General features: G+C 41.1%; 1 protein-coding gene across 1 annotated transcript; it reads left to right on the top strand.

The window, feature by feature from the left end:
• The first annotated feature begins 191 nt into the window (after nt 1-191).
• On the top strand, nt 192-18,837 carry araf (A-Raf proto-oncogene, serine/threonine kinase). The gene is made up of 16 exons (XM_055020502.1): nt 192-243; nt 3,457-3,674; nt 8,157-8,260; nt 10,262-10,364; nt 10,448-10,602; nt 10,996-11,091; nt 11,193-11,331; nt 11,424-11,448; nt 11,532-11,662; nt 11,741-11,943; nt 12,655-12,831; nt 13,121-13,167; nt 13,592-13,710; nt 14,047-14,178; nt 15,077-15,211; nt 15,894-18,837. The coding sequence occupies exons 2-16, from the start codon at nt 3,567-3,569 to the stop codon at nt 16,032-16,034; spliced, it is 1,815 nt and encodes a 604-aa protein (XP_054876477.1). The 5' UTR covers nt 192-243; nt 3,457-3,566; the 3' UTR covers nt 16,035-18,837.
• The last annotated feature ends 60 nt before the right edge of the window (nt 18,838-18,897 follow it).

The following is an 18,897-nucleotide window of genomic DNA, read 5'->3' as shown; positions in this document are numbered from 1 at the left end:
TTATTATTGTTAAAGTGTAATGGCATTTGCCTACCTTGATGTCTTGTGCGCTAAAATCAGTAGTGTCAGTAATCCACTGACAGCACCCACCTACCACATGCCAAACCTGCGTTTGTCCAATGAAAAAATCCGACCAAATGAACCAGCCAATGAGGACGGAGCATTATGGTGGTTTTTCCGCTTTCCCCGAACTTCTTGACAGATTCGACTTCAGATTGAGAGCATTCAAGATGGCTGCTACAGGTAAGAGTTGAACTTTTCTACGCGAATTGTTTGGAAACACCGCGGAGTGAAGCGCGCTCGGTGTTACAGTCGGGGTTATATCCCGGCAGCTGTTCTGTGTCGTTTTGAGGTCGTCTGTTAGAAAAGCGTTAGTTAGGAGGAGAGCAGAGCAGAAGTGAGTAGCAGCCTGACGCCGTGGTAAACCCCCCACAGGTCGGCTAACATTAGCTGACTAGAACTAGCATCAAAGTGAGCTAGTCACTGAGGGAGAGGATAATCTCACTCAGCACAGCATTTAGCTAGTTAGCTTGTTGCTCGAACTTAGAGGAGTCGGCCAGTCCTATAACTTTGTTTCGCAAACCTACTGGTGCCGATATTAATGTTTCCCTCTTTATTATAAAACCACTTTAAAAGTTATTGGATGGTTAGCTAAACTAGGCTGACTGACGCCCCCGAGAGAAACATGGCCTCCCTAGTCCCTAAACTGGAAATGTCAGAGCTGAATAGCAGGAGGATTCCATGCTAACGTCAGCTAGCATTAGCATCTTTTCACAACTAGAGTTGCTTTTAAACAGTGATTTTAAGGTTCATTCTGGAGGATTTCCTCCCATGTTGTTTAGGTGCGCTTCTGGGAGTTAGTCCAACTCTCAGCTGTTCTCATGTTCTCTTGTCACACAGATCTAAGCTGTCGTTGACACCGGTGTTTTCCACTTAGACACACTTCAAAGTCTGAAAACAAATTTAATCCTAAAAGCCGAGACTGGCTACGACTCTCACAAGTTGCTGTCTAAGAACCGGCGTGATGCAAATGAGTCAAAATCTTAAACCTCCTGTTGAACATGAGCTCTCGGGAGATAAATTGTCATCGTTATGCAAATTGTTCGGTTTGGCTTATGTTTAGCTTACAGGGATTTTTTTTACTGATGATAAACTATTACCTTCCCTACTTACTGATGGGGAGATTTAGTTGGAGATGCTGTAGAATGATAATAGTCAGTAATAATCCCTCAGGGGTTAATCGTGCTTGTCAGTCAAGAGCACCTGTATGTGTTTTAAGTAGATGCAGCACACGCAGTTCAAAATGTTCACGGAAATGTTCTAAGTATAGTGAACAAAATGTGAAATATGTGAACAGCGTATGGCTGTGATGTATTTCTCATGTGGACTTGTAAGGTTTCATATACTACATAAAAACTATCAAAAGTTAAAAAGTAAAAATCAAAATGTACTAAAGAAGACAAAATATTAAGCAAATACATGATGGGAAGAGTATAGTACTTATTGCTGTGATATAATTATAGATTTATGCTATAACCTTTATATCATCCAATAATATTCCATTGCAATCAGTCCTTTGAGATATAATTTGTGTACGGATGTTGTCATGACAATATATTCAGGATTGTTTAACCCTAAAAAGCGAAGCCACACGGTGTGAGAGGCAAATCCATCACACACTGTAACCAGCAGAGTTCGTAAACGTCCACTCTGATGATTAGCTGTCAGGATTTCATGGAGAACAGAGCTTCTTTCATTGGTTGTACTTCTTCACTGCCTTTTTAAACACCTCAGTGATGCTCAACATGCCTTCCCACCATCACAACTTCATCACCAGACAGTGTTGCTTCCAGTGCAACCTGCAGTTTTGGCTTCTCTCCTCCTCTCTCAAGTGTAAAATTATCCAATACTGGTTGGCAGCAGATTTCTTAATAATAATAATAATAATAATTAATAATCAGTTTTGTTTATAATTCCCTTTATATGTCCAGCTACAATCACAGAGAGCTAATTCACATGCTAATGATTATAGCTACTATCAGGTGTGAAAAAGAATCTCTTAATTTCTTTTCATAAACATTGAGAGCTACCTGTTGGGAAAGTGATTTGTATTTATTTTTTAACCCATGTCTTGTGGGATCTTAATTAAAATTCATCAGACTTCAGAATAGCATAAGGCTGCATATATGATAAAACATCAGATGTGCTGGTTATGACTCTTGGTCTGTATGACTCTTCACTCACTCTTCTGATATTTTACTCCTTGGAAATGATCAGTGGTAAATAAAAAGTCGGGACATTTCTGTGCATTTCTCTTCTTTTCATCAGGCCTTTCATGACAGATATTTTTGTGTAGAGCTGTCATAGCTCAGATGGAACAACTGGAAATATTGTTTACTGAAATAATATCCATCCACCGCTGTGTTACAAAAACAGGGCTTGTGCTGGCGTATTGATCATGCACTTAACTGAATGGTACACATTTCCTGACACACAGGCATATATATAGATGTGTCTTTTTGTAATTGTTGCATAAAGTTTGGATGTGTTTTTTTTCTGAGTTCTATTTTATCACCAATGTTGCAGTTAGATGGTTATCACCACCAAGTTTCCGTTTGAAAACCCAATTTTTTTACATAATGAGAACCATATCGAAGCAGTCCTGTCCCTCTCCCACCTGTTGCTGTTCACTAATGGTCAGCTTGCTGAAAGAAAACTACAGTGTTGTTGAAATGCAAAACAGAGCTTTTGCATTTCATCTCAATTTTATGCTGTAAAATTGTTCCTAATTTTGCATTAGATTTTCTTAAATATTTGGTTATCGTCTAACTTTTTACAGCTATTGTTTTTGCCAGTATGATTCAATAACTTTTTAAAAATATATTTGATTCATTTCTTTATTTGGTAAACAACCTAACAGAAATAAGTGCATTGTAGGTTTATCTGAGATAAGTTGGACAATCATAAATGTTTATGATTGTCAAAATATTAAAATTATCCATAGTTAATCTGTGATTACTTAAAAAAATTTAAAAACCTTTTGTAGGGTTTTAAAAACATTAATGTGAACATCATATGGTGATTATGTATTTCTGCATATGGGCAGCCTTGGCTAATTACGATACATTTGAAGTAACACAGGATTAACATGTCAACTTATTAACATTAGAATTATTTAAGTTGACTTCCTAACAGTGTTAAAATGTCTTCAATCTAACGGAGAGAATCATGCAGAATCCATCCAGCAGCTCACCGCAGCCTTTTAACTAGCTCAGATCTCCTGAATATTCCAGAATATTCCTGATAATCAGGGTTTAAGATTAAATATCAAAATACACATTCTGCTTGTAATGACTTGTTGGGTATGTTTCAGCAGCAGCAGGAAATTTAAAGCAGCTACATTATGCTAAACTTTGGGTTTTACATTTTTGTGAAGCTAAAATATGTTTGTTGCAGGTCCAAAGTAACAGCCTTGCCCACAGTCCCCTGTGCATGCAGCTCTCTTAAGGTTGCAGCATCCTCAGTTGTGTGCCCCCATCCCGCCCCCGCTCCTCCTGCTTCTCACCATGTCCTCCACCTCCTCTTACTCGTCGTCGGGGGAGACCAGCCCGGAGGATGTACCCCGTGGTGGCGGCACCATCCGAGTCTACCTCCCCAATAAGCAGAGGACAGTGGTGAGTTAACTGCCTCTGTTCTGACTTTAATCTACTTTATTCAAATCAGTGCATTATTCAAGTTTTTTTTTAAAGCTGGCTGTATTTAGTAAATGAGGAGTGAAAATATGCTCAATGGTGTTGGGGTGGCTGCTGCCAGTCACATTTCTGTGGAACAAATGATGTGTTTGTTGAAAGTGTGATTAGTCACACAGAAGTCGACATCTTTCACAACATTACAGTGAGTAAGCTAGTGGGCAGCTGGTGTCAAATGCCACAGATGGTGCCTGGAGCTGTCCTCCATTTATTTCTCTTGCATGCAGATAGCAATTTATTCTTTTCATCCTTTAGTTGCAGTGTCCTGACACAGCATCTATATTAGTTCCCTCATTAGGACCTGTCGTTCTTGTTTTCTCCATCCGTCTTCAAGTTAGCCAGGCAGGGCCTCACAGTTTCAATATGTTTTCTGTTTTAGCTTCCAGAGGTTGAATCACAGCTGGTGGTGCATCAATAAATCGGCCCCGATTTCCTTAATTTTGGGAGATCAGTGATTGGTCGATTCTTACATGTGAAGCTGACCTTTTCCACTGATCTGATCTATCTCAGCAAAGATCTGTCCTCTTCTGCTTGCTGTGAGAGCGTTCACAGGCCGGTTCACAGACATGCATGTTCACAGTTAACCATAGTCACCCCTCTGTTGCCAACTCAGCAACTTTCTTGCTTTATTTAGCAATATTTCACACAAAAAACAGTATTCACCTAAATTTTATTCAACAGATCAGGCTTCTTAAAGATCGACCAGAAAACTGCAATCGGTGCACCGCTATACAACTTAATAATTCAAATGACAACTACGGTGTGAAACTTAATGTCATCAGGGAATGTTTAAACTGATTTTTTTTACATTTTAATGTTGCATTAGCTGTTTTTATAGCAGTAGCCAGTGCTGTCACTGGGTTTGTTCTCATGGTAGTTCAGTGGCTCATAAAAGCTAGACCTAGTTCCGCTACCAGAGAGTGAACGTCACTCTTTACCTCTTAGTACCAGTGTGAATCCTGAAGTGAGCCAAATTACTATGATTTATGCAACTTCTATTTGAGCTTTTTATGACAGTTTGAACAACACAGATCAGATTTTTACACATAGCATTTATTTATTGAGAATGACAATGTGTCAAATCTTATTAATTTTTTTCATAATGATACATCATTCACTGTACACTCAATGTGCACTTCTAAAAGCATGGACGAATGCTGTTCATATTGAGATAGCACAAGCAGAGCAAGCACTGGTTTTAAGCCTAATGGATCCTCATAAGGAATTAATATAAATGCCAAAACAGATGAATCTGCAATGCTAGAAGATATTCCAAATTGCTCATTTTGAGTGAGAGGCAACGTGCGTGATCAGTACCAAGGTAAACTTCAGAGACACAACCAGGACACAGCATGAGACGTCCAACACGCAGAGGCACCAACAGTTTGATTGGTGCACCCCTGGCTTCACCTCCTGTGCAATGCATCAACTATAAACCCATCTTTCTGGAACATCTGCAGTCCACCAGTGAACTGCTTAATGGAATGCTGTGAAAACAAATGCAGTCCAGAGTTACTGGTGCATAAAAAAGCAACAAGTAACGCTCAGTCTGGAAGAGGGCAATAAAGCCTGGCAGCCCACCAGCTTTACAATACAGTGGGAAAACCTACTGTATTATGTGATCTGTGTCTGTATGGCCAGGTTCATCTTTAAAATGCAGATTGAAACTATGGAGCTACCATATCTGATTACTCTCTATAGACCAGCCAGAGTAATAAAATGATGTCTTCCTGTGCAACTCCAGAAGTCTGAGCTTTTTCCCCTTTACTTGGATTCTTCTTGTAAATTTTCTACTGGGCCAATCAGCGAACAGAAAGAGAAGTCCTAAGGGAAAACATTGATACTAACTGTAAAGTTTTAGAAAAGTCAAACACAAAAGAAATACAATTAAAATAAATATGACTATTGTCACTTTGTTTGCTGAAGTTACTAGTGTGTAGACTGGTAAAGACAAGCGGTGGTTAAAGGAGTTCTGATGAATAAAGATACCCGACCTCATACTGACCATACTATGTTGTCATTGTGCATCTCTCCAAAGAAACTCTTTAACATGTCTTTGCTATCACAGTGACTGGTGCATAATAAATGAACAAACGACGATGAGCCTATTGGGGGTGTAACTAAAGCTTGGTGGCCCACCAGGCTTGTAGCACACTGAAGGAAACCCAGTATGAGTATGATATGATATTAAAGGACCAGCACTGTTTATGAACTGGATTCAGCAGAACATATGGATTTTTAAACACCGCTCTATGCAGCTCATTGAGCAGCTCAGAAGAGAACAGTGAACTCCATTCCAAATCAAACTTGCTGTTAGTATTGATGCTCAGAGATTTTGAATGTTTTTTTTTCTGACTTAAGTTTGTCAGATCAACATGAAAATGGACTGGTGTATTGAACTCTTATTTTCATTGTTTCCCGGTCTCCAGGAGCTCTCCTCCTGCTCCTGATGAAAGTGATGCTTTCATCAAGAAATGATAGTTCTGATAGAGCACCCAGCACCAAAACTCATTGTAACTAACATGTTGGTGGTCAAGAATATCTTCTAACACCACTTTTTCTGTTTTCACATTTATTTTATATTACCAATTCCTACTGTAACTTCTCTGTTACCTGTTTTAATCTCTGAGTCCAGACTGAAATACAAACCTTCCCACAAACACAGGCTGTGTTGTTGTTTTGACCTCTGGATGGAAATCATCTTGGTTTCTGGAAGCATGTTTTATGCCTGTTCTTCCTGATTTTCTGGATTGTTGTCAGTGACAACATTATGTGGAAAGTAGAAACGAGTTATTGGCTTCTCATGTGGGCTTCAGAATAGAGCTAACGGATTCACAGTACACCCTGGGATTGGTGTTTATTTTCTGGGTCTTTGTCATGCAAGAAGACACTGACCTCAAGCCCACATCTACCGTCAAGGCTAAAGGCTTTACTAGTGGTACCTGGTTGTTTGGGACAGCAGTGGTTGTTATTAGCTTATTGTGTAGAGACCTTTATTATTTTTCAACTTATACCAAAACAATTTTCAGCAAACTGTGCACAAACTCTGCATTGAGTGCAGAGTTTGTGCAGCAGAAAGCGTAAGTTAGATGTAAGGCCAGGATCACAGCAAAGAAACTCCTATCTAAAACAATCATCAAGGAAAGACCAGAAATTTGCAAATCATGCATGAACAGGCAGGATGAGGCTGCTCTGAGATCATTTTTATCAGATAAATCTTCTTCGTGGTTCTTTTGGATACATGGGAAGACGTTTGTCTAAAGAAGAAACATTGATTCCCCCATGAATCCTGTGTTGTATCAACAAAATGGCATCCGGATGCAATTTAGTCTAGAAGAGAGACTGGACTAAGGGCAGACTTTAAGGTTTTATTACACTATTTTGTGGTACTATTGTCATAACAATAAAAGTGATGAGAAAAACTATGAATTACTTTTTTAGGTAACTGTATAGCTGGGGTTGTATGATATGACAATCAGAGTCCCACAAGCACAAATACTGCTCTTGAAGGTCGTTTCTATTTTAATACTGTCCTTTAGGAAATCAGTGGCATAAAAACATTTGACTTGTATCACTAAATGTCACACAGTTACTCCATTTAATCATATTTTAAAATTTATTGATATTTGATAAACTTTTATTGAACAAACAGTGGGGAAAAAAATTGTAAAAACAGTCCTGACAATATAAACAGTTTTCAGAGTTTTAAACATTAACTAATATATTGATAGAACAATAAATCAAAATGATAAATAATGCATTATCACCCTACATGCAAACCCCTATGGGACATGTTGCCAGGAAAGTCCTCACGATCAAACCTCATCAAAAATATCTGGTCATATTACAAAATGGGTGGATAAACTCGATCCTAAAACTGAGATCAACTTGAAGTAAAAAGTTGACCACAAGTTTATTTGTAAAGTTTGCATGGCTGAGATGCAAAAATATTGGCTATTTTTAGATATCTCAATCTCAGTCCAAGTACAAAAGTCTAATCCTCCTTGTGATAAGATGTTGGTTCAGTTTTATTTTTCCCACCTTTGCTGTCAAAATAAACATCCATGCACAAACTCCCTGGTGCATCATTTAAAAATGCACACATAGTTGGGAAACATCTTGTGTGGTAATGTTGCCATGGAAGTGGAGCTTGTGGCTGTCTGACATCCCACGCTGTCATCTATAAGAGCTTTGTTGTGGTCAGAGCAGGAATGTAGCATTGTTTTGGCTTTAAAAAGAATCTGCACACTGAAGCTCCAGCGTGGAGCTTCACTCTCAACAACAGCAGCAGCAGCAGCTAACGCCAACTCAGTGATCATAGTGCTGCTTCCCATTTTGAGTCATGTTGCCAGTCGACTGAATGTCAGTTTAAGCTTCTGCTGTTGACCTGAGGATTTCTGTTGGCAGGTGAACGTCCGGCAAGGACAAACCGTGTACGAGAGTCTTAATAAAGCGCTCAAAGTGAGAGGCCTCAGCCAAGACTGCTGTGCTGTGTTTCGCCTTCTAGAAGGGTAAGATGTTCTTCCTCCTACATCAGTGACAAACATTACACTGCATTCCTCACTGTCTCCACAGAAAACCACAGCTAATCTTGTCCCAGCTACATCCACTCAGACGCATTATCACCCTAAATCATTATTTACATGTAGGGAAAATATTTAAAATATATGCAAGCTTTTTTATTCTTCAAGCTGCTCTATGTAACTTTTATAAACAATGTTTTTTTTTGTTTGTTTTTTTAAACATATTTTTTAAAACTGTCATAATGTCCTGTCAGTATAAAATTAGACATATAGTCAAGCTCCTCTGCCATCTCCCAGTGGACCTACAGCCACCTGCTGAAATGCACTAACCAATCAGAGCCAGGAGATGCACCTTAGCACAGTTATTCATTTTCATGTACACACTACACACACACAAACTCCTCCCTTGCTCTCTGCTGCGCTACAGCTAGTTCCCGGCACTGGAGCTTGCCACGAAAGCTAAGGCTAGTTAGCATAGACATCAATGATGGTGGCTAAACAGTTTTTATGTAACAATAAGTTGTTTTTCTACCATTAGCACACTTAGCAGCAAGTCCATGAGGATGATTGACAGCGCTAACACCCCTGCCTGATCTGATTGATTGTTTCTGTAGTTCAGCAGATGGCAGTAGGGCCACAGGGAGGAGACAGAGGAGCTTAGTTTGTTTCAGATTATCTGTCTTATCTTATACTGTCACGAGACGGTGAAAATTTTAACACATCTGCTGTTTTCAGCAAAAAGGTTTATTTAAATAGTTTTCAGTCATTCAGCTAACAGGCTGAAGTCCATTTACCCTTAGCTTACCAAACACCTCAGCAGATCAATGTGAAGTTGAACGGTTGCGCAAGTCTTAAAAAACATAGCAGGAACTGACAGTAAACTAACAGCAGTCTAAAGTAATCTTTGCATTAGTTTTGCATTTGTATTCTGAACTTTTGGAGAACATGTTACACGTTACAATCTTTACATTAACTAAAAATTGTTGCTGCACTACTGGTGAGTCAATCGAAGGCAGTGATTGCTGCCCAGCTTCAGTCTTTCCAGTGAAAGACACGGAGAATCCACATCTTTCTCTGTCATCTCAAACACTAAATTCACTTGAGATCATGAACTGATTCATCAAACTAACAGCTGAACGATTCAAACTTGCAACACAACTGATTCAAGGACAAGAGTTTGAAGAGTAAACAGAGAAACCAGTCGGTGCCAGGTTGATGTTGGCAAGCCACCAAGCTGGGGAATGATCAGCTAGCAGATGTGTCCCTCTCCTATGTTTGGCTCTTGGCAACACATGTCCACAGTTCACACTACAGTCTTGTTCAAATTGGGCTAAAATGTGTCCCTCCATCCTGACCCTCACAGCCCACTGCCCTCCATATTTTAGATCCGCCTCTACTTCAGCACATCTCTACTTCAGCACATCTGATTGAAATGACAGCAGTGGCTGAATGTTGTCAGGTGCTACACAGTCCTGTTATGCACCTTTTATCAAGTTGCTCGCGCATCCTTAAAATGCCTTAAATTTATTAAACAAAATGTAAGTTGACCTTAAATACGTTAATCACAAGTCTTCCATTTTGTCGTGACAGGGTTATTTAATCTTATATATTATTGAATATATAAGATTATATAAGATTGAATATATAAGATCTTTTTTTTTCTCTCTTGACATTTCTGTCAGGCAAAGTTTGAATTATGCCCAAACATCTTCATTGCTGTATGATGTTCGTTTTCACTACTGCCTCAGTTATGTTGCCAACCTTGTAAGACTATATGCATTATGTACAAAAAAACCCTGAATTTTGGATTAAGGCTGTAGAGATAAATATGCAGTATGAGAAGTGCAAAGCCGCTGCCAAGGACCACAAACAGACGGTGGAAATTTTTGTTATGCTTGATTATAATACAGCAGGATGCCCTAACCGTTTGTAGTTTCTTTTTTTGTCAAAACTGTCTGCTGTTCAACATGTTTCTGTTCCTGTTCATAGTCGTAAGAGACTGACGGACTGGGACACAGACATCACCCCTCTGGTCGGAGAGGAGCTGCTAGTCGAAGTCCTGGATGACATTCCTCTTACCATGCATAACTTTGTAAGTACCTGGTCAGAATTGCAACATTTCTTCTGTCTGCTGTTCTTATAAATCGAATATCTTGGATGTGTTTTTTTTCACAGGTACGGAAAACTTTTTTCAAACTGGCTTACTGTGATTTTTGCCACAAGTTTCTTTTTAATGGCTTCAGATGTCAGACATGTGGCTACAAGTTTCACCAGCACTGCAGCAGCAAAGTCCCCACTGTGTGTGTTGACATGGATACAGTGAGCAAACGGTGAGTTTTACTTACTAGTAGGTCATCATCAGGTCTTCCAACTTGTCTAAAGTTAAAATTTACCAGATATTTACCTCTTTCTTGCTGGATTTTGAGGGTTTTTTGGAGACTTTTGACTGCACTTTTCTTTCTTTTTATGAGGTCACTGTCCAGATCTTTGTATGTATATAGTTTTCCTGCAAATGCTCAATAATCCTAAATAGAAGGTACTTTTATTTTATGAAAGAGCCTGACACATGAGCAAATTCCACACAACAAATAGAAAGAAATGTACTATCCTCAGCTGTCTCACTCTCCATATATAATTATTACTAATTATCTGTTGCTGTTGACCTGTCTATTGGCACAAACTTGTTGCAAATTGTGTTTTTGTTCTCTGATTATTTCGTGCAGGTGTGACAGCAATTCCTGCACAGATTATCCTCAGATAATGTTGCCTGAGACTTTGCCATCGCAGAGCAACCTCGCCTTAACCCCAGAGCCTGCTGGGTAAGCTCAGGACCAAACCAGATGGATTGAAATCAAAAGCTTGTGATCTGTTAAACTGACTCTCAAACAAAAACTGTTTGTGTTTTCCGGAATGGTTGCAGATCAGGCCTTCTGTCCCCGACCTTTAACTTTCCAACAACAGGTGGAGACGGTCAGTCTCTACAGAGACATCGCTCCACCTCCACCCCCAACGTCCACATGGTCAGCACAGTGGATATTGCTAGTGTCGTCATCATAGAGGTCAGCTTTATTTGGACGGTCCTACTGAACATTAAAACAATGTGTATCCTCAACTGACCAACATTTAATGTTCTTTTATCCAATATTTTTAGGAAACACTGAAATACAACACAATAGGTAAGCCCCCTCAAAACATCTGCTCTGGTTTCATTTCCAATCTGGGTTCATCTCATCCTTATCAGTGTTATGTGTCCCTTCAGGCCCAGAGCCCTCGCCCAAACCCCCAACCAGCCCGCCCTCCACTCTGGGCTCCCCTGGACGGAGGCTGCAGAAGTCCCCCTTAGAGCACAAGGAACGCAAATCCTCCTCATCCGATGACAAAAAGAAAGTGGTATGTTGTCTCCAGCCTGATCCATGGTTGTCCTCTGAGGGAGAGTAGATAGTAAAGGGTCACTTTGTGTTCCTTTAGCACCGCGGAGGCTACAGAGACTCTAGTTACTACTGGGAGGTCCCCTATCGAGAAGTCACCCTGCAGAAGAGAATAGGCACGGGCTCCTTCGGGACGGTCTTCAAGGGCAAGTGGCACGGAGACGTGGCCATCAAGATCCTGAAGGTTAAAGAGCCAACGCCTGAGCAGCTGCAGGCCTTCAAGAATGAAATGCAGGTCTTACGGTGAGCAGCCATGTGGTTCATACTCAACATTCAGTACTACTAATGCATCCTGTTGATTTCTGCTCTTTTGGCGTAGGCAAAAAAATCCTTTTATCGATTAATCATGTTTTTGAAGATTTCCTTTTTGAAAATTTGGATTTTTTTTGTAAGACTTTATTTGAAGGGATGTGCATAAAACTGACAAGACACTATTATAAATATGACAAAACATCTGTCATGAATACGAAGGACGCTTCATGAATGTTTACTACTGTTTTCACAAAGTGTTATTTGGTAAATATTGACGACCTTAATGCAAAATTGACGTTTTTAATGGACTTTAAATGCAACTTTTAATGGAATTTCGCATTTAAAGTGTCATTATTTACTGAATAATGCAAAGTTGACACTTTTGTCAAATGTCCTCATATTGCCCTCATATTACAACTCAAACAAAGGACATTTGAAATAGAAGTCATTTTTGGAAATATTTTTGTGATTTGTTAGAAAATTTAATGCAAAGAAATTGAGAAAAAATTTATTAAAATAAAATCGGGTATGGGAGAAATTAAAGCTGCATCTCCCAGCCCTGCTACTATTATAAAGGTCTTTGGTTGATCATAGACGGTGACGCGGTAAGTGTGACTCTGATGTCCTCAGTATGAACTAACTCTTAGAGATCCACTGACATCCAGCTGACTTTCTAACATGCTTTCTATTTGTGCTTTGCAGCAAAACCCGCCATGTAAACATCCTGCTCTTCATGGGCTTCATGACTAAGCCCAACTTTGCCATCATCACCCAGTGGTGTGAGGGCAGCAGCCTTTACCGCCATCTGCACGTCACAGAAACCAAGTTTGACACGATGCGTCGCATTGATGTGGCCAGACAGACGGCGCAGGGCATGGAGTAAGACATTCACATGACTTTCCACTAACACATTTTAACTGGGGGAAGACTGACTATGAGAGGCATCCGGTGTGTCTTTCTCAGCAGATGATCAGCTTTATTTTGACAGTAGATTCTTAAGTTTAATAAAATAACTGGAACTTATTATACAGCTTTTTGAACAGATAAAGAGCAACTAGGAAACAGAAAGTTGAATTTCCATGAAGGGATGTTTGACTCCGGTCAGTGGAGTAGATCCTTATGAAGATTTGTGGATTTTATTTCATTCTGCTCTTCGTCTCTTCCATAGTTACCTTCATGCAAAGAACATCATTCATCGAGACCTGAAATCTAACAGTATCCTTGCTTTGCCAGTGTTACTCTTTAATAAATGCATGTTTGTGTTTCTCAGTTTAGCTCAGAGTTCAGCAACTTCTAAAGGTCCAAACAGGATTAAAATCATCTGTTTGTAAGCGATACAAAAAAAGAATAGTCATTGTTCAACCATACTTTGTTCATTTGACCTCCACATATTTCATTTGACATTAAACTGATATGTGGAACTGAAGGTAAAATGTTCTTCATTCTTGTTAGGTGCTGACTAATTTGACATTTAAAGTTTTGAGCTTCAACAAACTTTCCCTTGGTGGTTAGTTTCCCCTGCTCCACTGACCCCCAGCCTCCTTTTACTGCTTTAAATATCTGCCTGGTTATTGTGGTATGTGATACAAAGATCTCTGCACCACATGTCTGCTGGACCGTTTCTCAGCTCTGCTACCAGATATTTTCCTCCACGAGGGCTGGACCGTAAAGATCGGAGACTTTGGCTTGGCCACGGTGAAGTATCGATGGAGCGGCTCCCAGCAAGTAGAGCAGCCCAGTGGCTCCATCCTCTGGATGGTAAGCTCTTCATTAACATGTTGCTGTTCGTCGTCTCACCATAACTTATGCATCTGCTTCACACTGGCTCCCTTTTGGCCAGTTTTCTGGATGAATTGAAAGTTTTATTTTCTTCACTTTTTTATTATTTTAAAATACAGCAATAATTTTCAGCACTGTCTCTTTGTTCATAAGAGAAAATCTCCTAAAGCAGTAAAATCCTCCTGGTAGTTATCAGACACCATGGAAACAAACTGCACTGAAAGAGAGTAATTCTCTCTTCTGCTCTCTTTAGGTGGCAGCTGCTGAATCTGATGCTGACATGTTGCTGCTGCGTTTTCTCTCTTTGCTCTCTAGGCTCCCGAGGTGATCCGGATGCAGGACAGCAACCCGTACACCTTCCAGTCTGACGTGTATGGTTATGGAGTGGTGCTGTTTGAGCTGATGTCAGGAACGCTTCCTTACTCCAATATCAACAACAGAGACCAGGTTTGGTGCCGACACTTCACTAACCCAGAGCTGACCAGCTGCATGTTCTAGCTGTCCCTGCTTCTGCAGAGTTCTGTTCATGAGTTGTGATTTGACTTGGGTGTTCTGAACCAGGAAGTATCTAAAACATGGAGGATTCTGGGCAGTGTGCCTAACTCAACACCTCACTGCTCAGGTCAGCCTGATGTTCTGATTAGTTGTGTCCATCTGTGGTTTTTTGCTCCTTTGCTTGATGAGAGCAATGATAAACACTGCAGAGGTCAGATGCTTTTTGCCCCTCACTGTACAATACCACATCAGAGTAGTCAACTGCTAAAAAACACTTTTAAAGATTCATTTCTATATTTGGAATATATTGGAGGAGTGAGCAATATAATCTTAAAGTAACAAATGGTATTAATTTGCTTTATTATTTTAAAGCAAAGTGGTGCTCAGAATTGTTGTCTGAGTGTCGAGCTCTTTCACTATGACGCTCTATTTGATATTTCTAAACTTTTTTTAGAAACTGCTGTGGGTGTTACTCAAATGTAATAGAGTACGGTACAAGAAGGATAGCGAGAATACAGGGTTACACCCTCGAAGTCTGCTTCTACAGAAAAAAGAAAAAAGACCGAACCGAGAAACCATTGTGACAAAATATGCATACATAATTAGGTCATCACTGAAAAGTGCATGCTTTGAATTCCTACAAGGTGTGTTTAGTTTTATTTTCTATTCTAAGAGTCTAATTGTTGCTTTACACGGCATTTCATTATCTTCCCAGTCATACTAGTTCAGGTCAGTCCTCTGCTGCTCTTCAGGATGACACAGTGAACCTCAAACTCTGCAGCCGCTTGTTCAGTCTTTCAGCACACGTGGCACAGGCTGATGTCTGTTCTTCTTTTTCCTTTTGCTTCAGATACTGTTCATGGTGGGACGTGGTTACTTGTCCCCAGACCTCGGTAAACTGTGCAGCACCTCACCCAAGTCCATGAGGAGGCTCATCGTCGACTGCCTGAAGTTCAAACGGGAGGAGAGGCCCCTTTTTCCACAGGTGGGTCAGAGAGATGGATGCTTGCTGCTAAAATGAGAACCAGCATATCATCCCACAAAAAGTTCTTAAAATTAAGTCCTTAAAAAATCTTAAATTCATTATGAATTGGCTTTTAATATGCTAATGACAGAGCAGTAAGTTTGTTGTGATGGAATTATTTAACCTCATATATTATATTTAGTATTTTTTCTTTCTTTTTGTTCTGGCCGGATGTTTCATCGGCCAACAGTTTGAGTCGCATACAGACGTCTTTGTTGCTACTGCTAGTAGCTAGAGTAGATTTGCTAGCTGGCTAGCTAGCTTTTTGCATCTATCTGCAGTTGACTGGACAACGTCAGTCTTCACCAGTGGCTCACTTCTGTTTCCAGCTCATATGATGCTACATCCATTCTGTGTAAAAAAAAAACTTAGCTCTGATTTGAGGCTGCTGCCAAATTTGATATGAGAAACACAAAGCTACTGGCCTGGGGAAGCATTTTAATTCAACAAGCATGTTACTGTGGAGGGAAATACAGCTGAGAAAGATAAGAGATTTTTTTAAAAAGTCTTAGATTCTCTGGCTCATTTCAACACAGTCCAGGTCCAGGGTGAAGGACTTTGACTTGAGTCCTTCACAATCTGTAGAAACTTGTTTTCTTAGCATCACTGAGCCATTTCTCTACGTGTGGTCGTGTCCTTCCAGATCCTGGTAGCCATTGAGCAGGTGCAGGAACTGATGCCAAAAATCGAGCGAAGTCGCTCGGAGCCATCGCTTCACCGGGCCGTCCAGGCCGAGGACCTGAACCCGCTCCTGTTCCACACCACCAGGCTGATGCCCCTCTAGACCTTCTTCAGTCCCGGCTGAGACGCAACAGCGTTCCTTTACCTGAGCGGACACAGCTGGCTCTAAAGACAGAACACACCCACCCCATCCCCACCCGGCACCCCGCTCAGCCTCGGAGCCGCACAGCTCATACCAAACTCTACAAGCAACCGCAACACTCTGCTTAGTGTGATGGTGAACCTTACCATACCAGACAAAGACCTGATGCTAAAGACTAGGATAACCCAGAGACACACTGCCTGCGACGCAGAGGGAGGGGTTTCTGATGCAGGGATGCTGCTCCTTGTTTCCCTGTTAGTCAGACCAGAGGAAGCTAGAAGTCAGGTTAACAACCCAGAGCTGCTGATGTTCTGACACTTCCTCACTTTACGACCAACTACCCAACTCAGTGGGGGGTGGAGGTCTGAGCAGAAACTCTTTTCTTAGAGGATGACAAATGTAGTCTTAATAGGAACTTTCTCTATGTACTATTTTGATCAATTTTTGAACACAATCACCAAACCAGCCAGTCTCAGGGTGGGGGAGGAAGCACTGAGGAGGTTCAGGTGACCTGGAGCTGCCACCAGGTTTACAGGACAGTGTCCTGCAGAGGTCAGCAGCTCACTGACCAGGGCTCAGCCAAACAGGCTGAGCCTCCTCCCGCCCTACACCAGGTCAGGTTTTAAATAGCAGGCCCCATGAGCTTGAGATGCGTGGTCAGGGTTCTGACTGGGAGTGGAGCCGTGGTCAGACCGCTGCATGGAGGTCTGCTCATACCTGACCTCTCTCTGGTAGCTGGCTGGGTGAAGAGACGGTTGTTGTGCTTGTTCGTTGGGTTGCAGCTTCCTGCACTTTTTCTTGGTGTTTCCTAAAGTTAGGGTGAAAGTTTTGGAACCTCCATGAGTGATGACACGGTATTTCCTCATTATCCAGGCAACATGTTGGTCATCTCAGGCTGCTCGGGTCACTCTGTTGACCCTGATGGTTAACCTGGGCTCAGAATGTCAGGGCAGCTGATGAGATCTGTGCAATTGTTTCTGTTTTGGATGGTTAAGAAAATTGAATCTTCGGCTAATATTTCTGTCTGCTGATGCCAGAACCAAACATAAGCCATAGTTGTTGCTTGCTTCATTGGCGCAGGCAGCCAGCAGGGGGCATCATTATCAGGCTGCTTTCAGGCTCAGTCAGTAGCTGCTCTGCTGGCTCAGCACACACCTCTAACTGCTGACTACAGCTCTGTGATCCATGATGCTGCTGCTGCTGCTGCTGCTGCTGATGAATTCAGTTCTGCTTGACTTGATCTGCCAGGCAGCAGCAGGTCAGTGTGCGCCATCTGCTGGATCACACAGTAAACTGCAAGCCTGCTGCAGTGGTGGTCCTGGTTTTCACTGAGCTCTCAGCCCTGACCTTTGACCTGTGCTGGAAGCTCAGGAGTCTGTAGGCCTGTGAAGGAAGCAGCGTGTCCTGGTGTCGTCTCAATTTTCTTCCCCCAGATTGTTTTTCTTCCTGGCACAGTTCCCGTCACTCTGAGCTTCACAGCTGATCAGAAATGACCCCCCGAGGTCAGCGCTTTGTGATGGTAACCTGTCTCCTAGTGTCGAGTTGAACAAACAGCCAGCGTTTGATCCTCCATGTTTTGATGGGGCTGGGACCCCCAACTCTGGATGCTTCCTCCTGACTGGGCTAGAGCCTCTTTCTCCTCATTATTTTGTAATGAAAATGTACAAGAATGTACAAGAATGTACAAAGCAAATAGCACATCAAAAGACATTCAATACACAAATTAATCTAGGAAAACAAACTAAACTAGATACATTTAAAAACATTAGAGGCTTCAGGAAAATATTTTTGTAATTAGAGAGAAACATGCTGCCTGTGTGTGTGTTCGTGTCCTGTGGATGATCTGGTCTGTGACCACGGCTAGCCTCCCGGCTAACACGGTACCGTCTGCTCCTCCGTCACAATGCTTCTCCTCATGAACTCAAACTCGTCAGCAACATTTAGCTCATAGGAGCTTCACTACAGAACAGTTGCTGGTAGCAACGTTTAGAAACTGTACAAGTAATTTATGTGGTGTGTGGAAACTTGATCCTGATCAGGGATGTTTGAGTAGAACTTGAACGTCGGACTGGCGCGAGGCTGCTGAATGAAACGAGCTGCTCTGTAACTTCCTGTTAAAACAGTATGTTTTTTTTTTTTTTTTTTGGGTGATTCTTTTTTAGAGACAAACTGCTCTGTGGCACAGGTCCTTCTCTACTCATAGGGTCTCACTTCTGTATTTGCTTGCAATAATTCTGGCTCAGTGTTGCAATATGGCGGCGTCTTGCTCAAGCCGCCGCTCGTCTTATTTATCTGAAGCAGGAAGTAACCGGGACGGCCCGGTTCCAGTGGACCTGCAGAGTCCCGCGCCTCGTCTGAGACACTGTGCTGCATGTGGAGACTCAGAGGGTGGGGTGGACCAAACTTTTCACAGCTGTTAGTTTCATAGAGTTAAAGGAAGAGAGAGCTGTATCAGTAGTTTCTTTATTTTGTCTTTTCATATCTTTTAGGTGAATTGCAATACTGTTGTTTCTGCGGCGTCAGGTGTTTTCAGTTTGCAATAAACGGTGTATTCTGCTGTGTACAGTTACATTTTTTTTAAATTGCAGAAATTGTATTTGTATTTTTTTGTCTGATGGTTTTAAACAGAACAAAAACAATTTTAAAGTATAAATGAAATTCTAGTATTTTTTCTAGTTTCTTTTTCTTTTTTTTTTTTTTTGGGTCTTAAACTATTGATGCAGGATTTATTCTGGAGAGAAATAAATTAATCTGTGTTACTTTGTTCTGGGTGATGTTTTTCATTCCTGCTCCTGCAGTTTGTTTCTAGCTGGTTGAAAATGGC

Source organism: Poeciliopsis prolifica, unplaced genomic scaffold (genome assembly GCF_027474105.1).
Source record: "Poeciliopsis prolifica strain line A6 unplaced genomic scaffold, Auburn_PproV2 SCAFFOLD068, whole genome shotgun sequence".
In the NCBI taxonomy this organism is placed as follows: domain Eukaryota; kingdom Metazoa; phylum Chordata; class Actinopteri; order Cyprinodontiformes; family Poeciliidae; genus Poeciliopsis; species Poeciliopsis prolifica.
This window is presented reverse-complemented; position numbering and strand designations above follow the sequence as displayed.

Coding starts and splice junctions, on each gene's coding strand:
- araf (XM_055020502.1), top strand. CDS start 3,567: ATGTCCTCCACCTCCTCTTACTCGTCGTCGGGGGAGACCAGCCCGGAG. Junction 11,092..11,192: donor TTAACCCCAGAGCCTGCTGG/GTAAGCTCAGGA, acceptor GAATGGTTGCAG/ATCAGGCCTTCTGTCCCCGA. Junction 13,168..13,591: donor TCGAGACCTGAAATCTAACA/GTATCCTTGCTT, acceptor CTCTGCTACCAG/ATATTTTCCTCCACGAGGGC.